Here is a 1,914-nt window from a genome sequence, read left to right as displayed (position 1 = left end):
CACATTGACACACATACACATATATGTTCTTTTGCCGAGTGAGCCTCAGAAATGCTACTGAGTGCTCTTTTTTCAGTCAGTTGATAGTGAGCAGATAGATAGATAGATAGATAGATAGATAGATAGATAGATAGATAGATAGATAGATCTGAAGGTCTTCCGCACAGTTTCCGTCTACTCAGTTCACTTACAAGGCACTGGAAGGTTCAGGGCTACATTAGAAGACACTTGATCAAGACTAAACCGGCTTCTTAATCACAGAGACCTACTTGTGATTATATACATACGTATATATATATACATACATATATATATATATATATATATATATATATATATATATATGAAGGGTAAAAATCATTAAAAATAATAATTTATACCAGTGGCCAGCATGCGTAAAAAAGTTGTCTGTAGACCATACATTATTTATATACATATATGTATACGTGTGTATAAATTACACACTAAGAGGAAAACCACTAAGAAGTCTCCTTACATGTTGATAGGAGATGTTAAATCCCCAAACTACATTCTTATTTATAGCACGTTGAACGTAGACGGGCAAGACAATTTGAAAAAATTGAAAAAAGACCAGTTATTTCTATACCATCAATAATTAAATAAATTATCTGTGGATCTTCAGTAGAGACTGCGGGCGATGTATAATTATAAAACTCAGATACATACCATATTCCAAAGGACACACGTCCATATCGAGCATACATGGTATATTTTTATTTAACTATTTCAATTCTTGAGTCAAATAATTCACTGCTGAACTTTTATTCACTGCTGCTTTATTCTGGCTTGGTGCGTTGGTTGAAGACGTGAATTAAATTCACGATGTATAAAGATAACAATCGATATGCACGTGTGTCCTTTGGGATATGGTACGTATTTGAGTTTTATAATTATACACCTCCAGCAGTTTCTACTGAAGATCCACAGATTATTTGATTATTAATGGTGGAATAACTGGTATAGAAATAACTGGGTTTTTTTTTATTTTTCAAATTTTCTTGCCCACTTACATTCAACGTGTTATAAATAAGAATGTAATTTTCGTGGTTTGAGAATTTGACATCTCCTTTCAGCATGTAAGGAAAACCACTAAGTAGTCTACTTACATGTTGAAAGGAGATGTCAAATCCTCAAATCATGAAAATTACATGCTTACTTATACCACTTCTACACACCACTTTTTTTGGATAATCGAACTGCAACTATAACATCTTTATACATTTTTATTCTTATTTCTACATTCATTCTCCTATTTCACTATATACTCCTTATTTGCTTCCTTTTCCAAAATAATTCCTCATATTGAACTCTAATGTTTTCCTCTATTTAACCATCTCACATAGTCCCTGTGAGGTAAACTTTTTCCTCTCTGAATAGCACTGAAAGAACTTAACGTACTATATCAGATGAAACAGCACAAATACATTCAAAACCAAATCGACAAAATCAAAAACGCAGCAGACAACAAACCCTCTTCTTTGACGTGGCAGACAGTAAATGGAGTAGTCGGAAGAAATCTTTCAAAGCGACATTGAAAGCCTCTAACCTACAGGAGATACTGAATAACTAGAAAGACCATTTTCAAAACCTTCTTGGCAAATCACCGAATCATCCAAACCAGCTCATCCATCGTATTGTTGAGGAGGTCCTGGATATCAAGCAGGGACCCTTCTCGATAGAAGAACTTGAAGTCGTACTGAGGAAGACCAAAAACCGAAAGGCTGCAGGATTTGATGACATCCCCCCTGAAGTCTGAGAAACCGGCGATTTCAATGACATTCTTCTCAAATCGTACAACTCATTATATCATCAAACCGAGATAAAAGTCTGAACAGGAGGATGTATTCTGCTTTTCCCCGCTAAAAGGGTATCTGGGCCTTGCAATAAACCATA

The 1,914-nt window shown here is 34.7% G+C and overlaps 1 protein-coding gene across 1 annotated transcript in view; it reads right to left on the bottom strand.

Moving 5' to 3' along the window:
- Positions 1-725, bottom strand: part of LOC106874576 (2-hydroxy-7-methoxy-5-methyl-1-naphthoate--CoA ligase) — a 2,962-nt gene extending 2,237 nt beyond the window's left edge. Inside the window, exon 1 of the mRNA XM_014922354.1 lies at positions 688-725. Coding sequence (XP_014777840.1) covers positions 688-725 — 38 coding nt within the window. The remainder of the gene's footprint in view (positions 1-687) is intronic.
- Positions 726-1,914: the final 1,189 nt, after the last annotated feature.

Source organism: Octopus bimaculoides, chromosome 8, assembly GCF_001194135.2.
Source record: "Octopus bimaculoides isolate UCB-OBI-ISO-001 chromosome 8, ASM119413v2, whole genome shotgun sequence".
NCBI lineage: Eukaryota > Metazoa > Mollusca > Cephalopoda > Octopoda > Octopodidae > Octopus > Octopus bimaculoides.
Note: the sequence above shows the minus strand (reverse complement) of the source record. Positions and strands in the feature narration are given on the sequence as shown.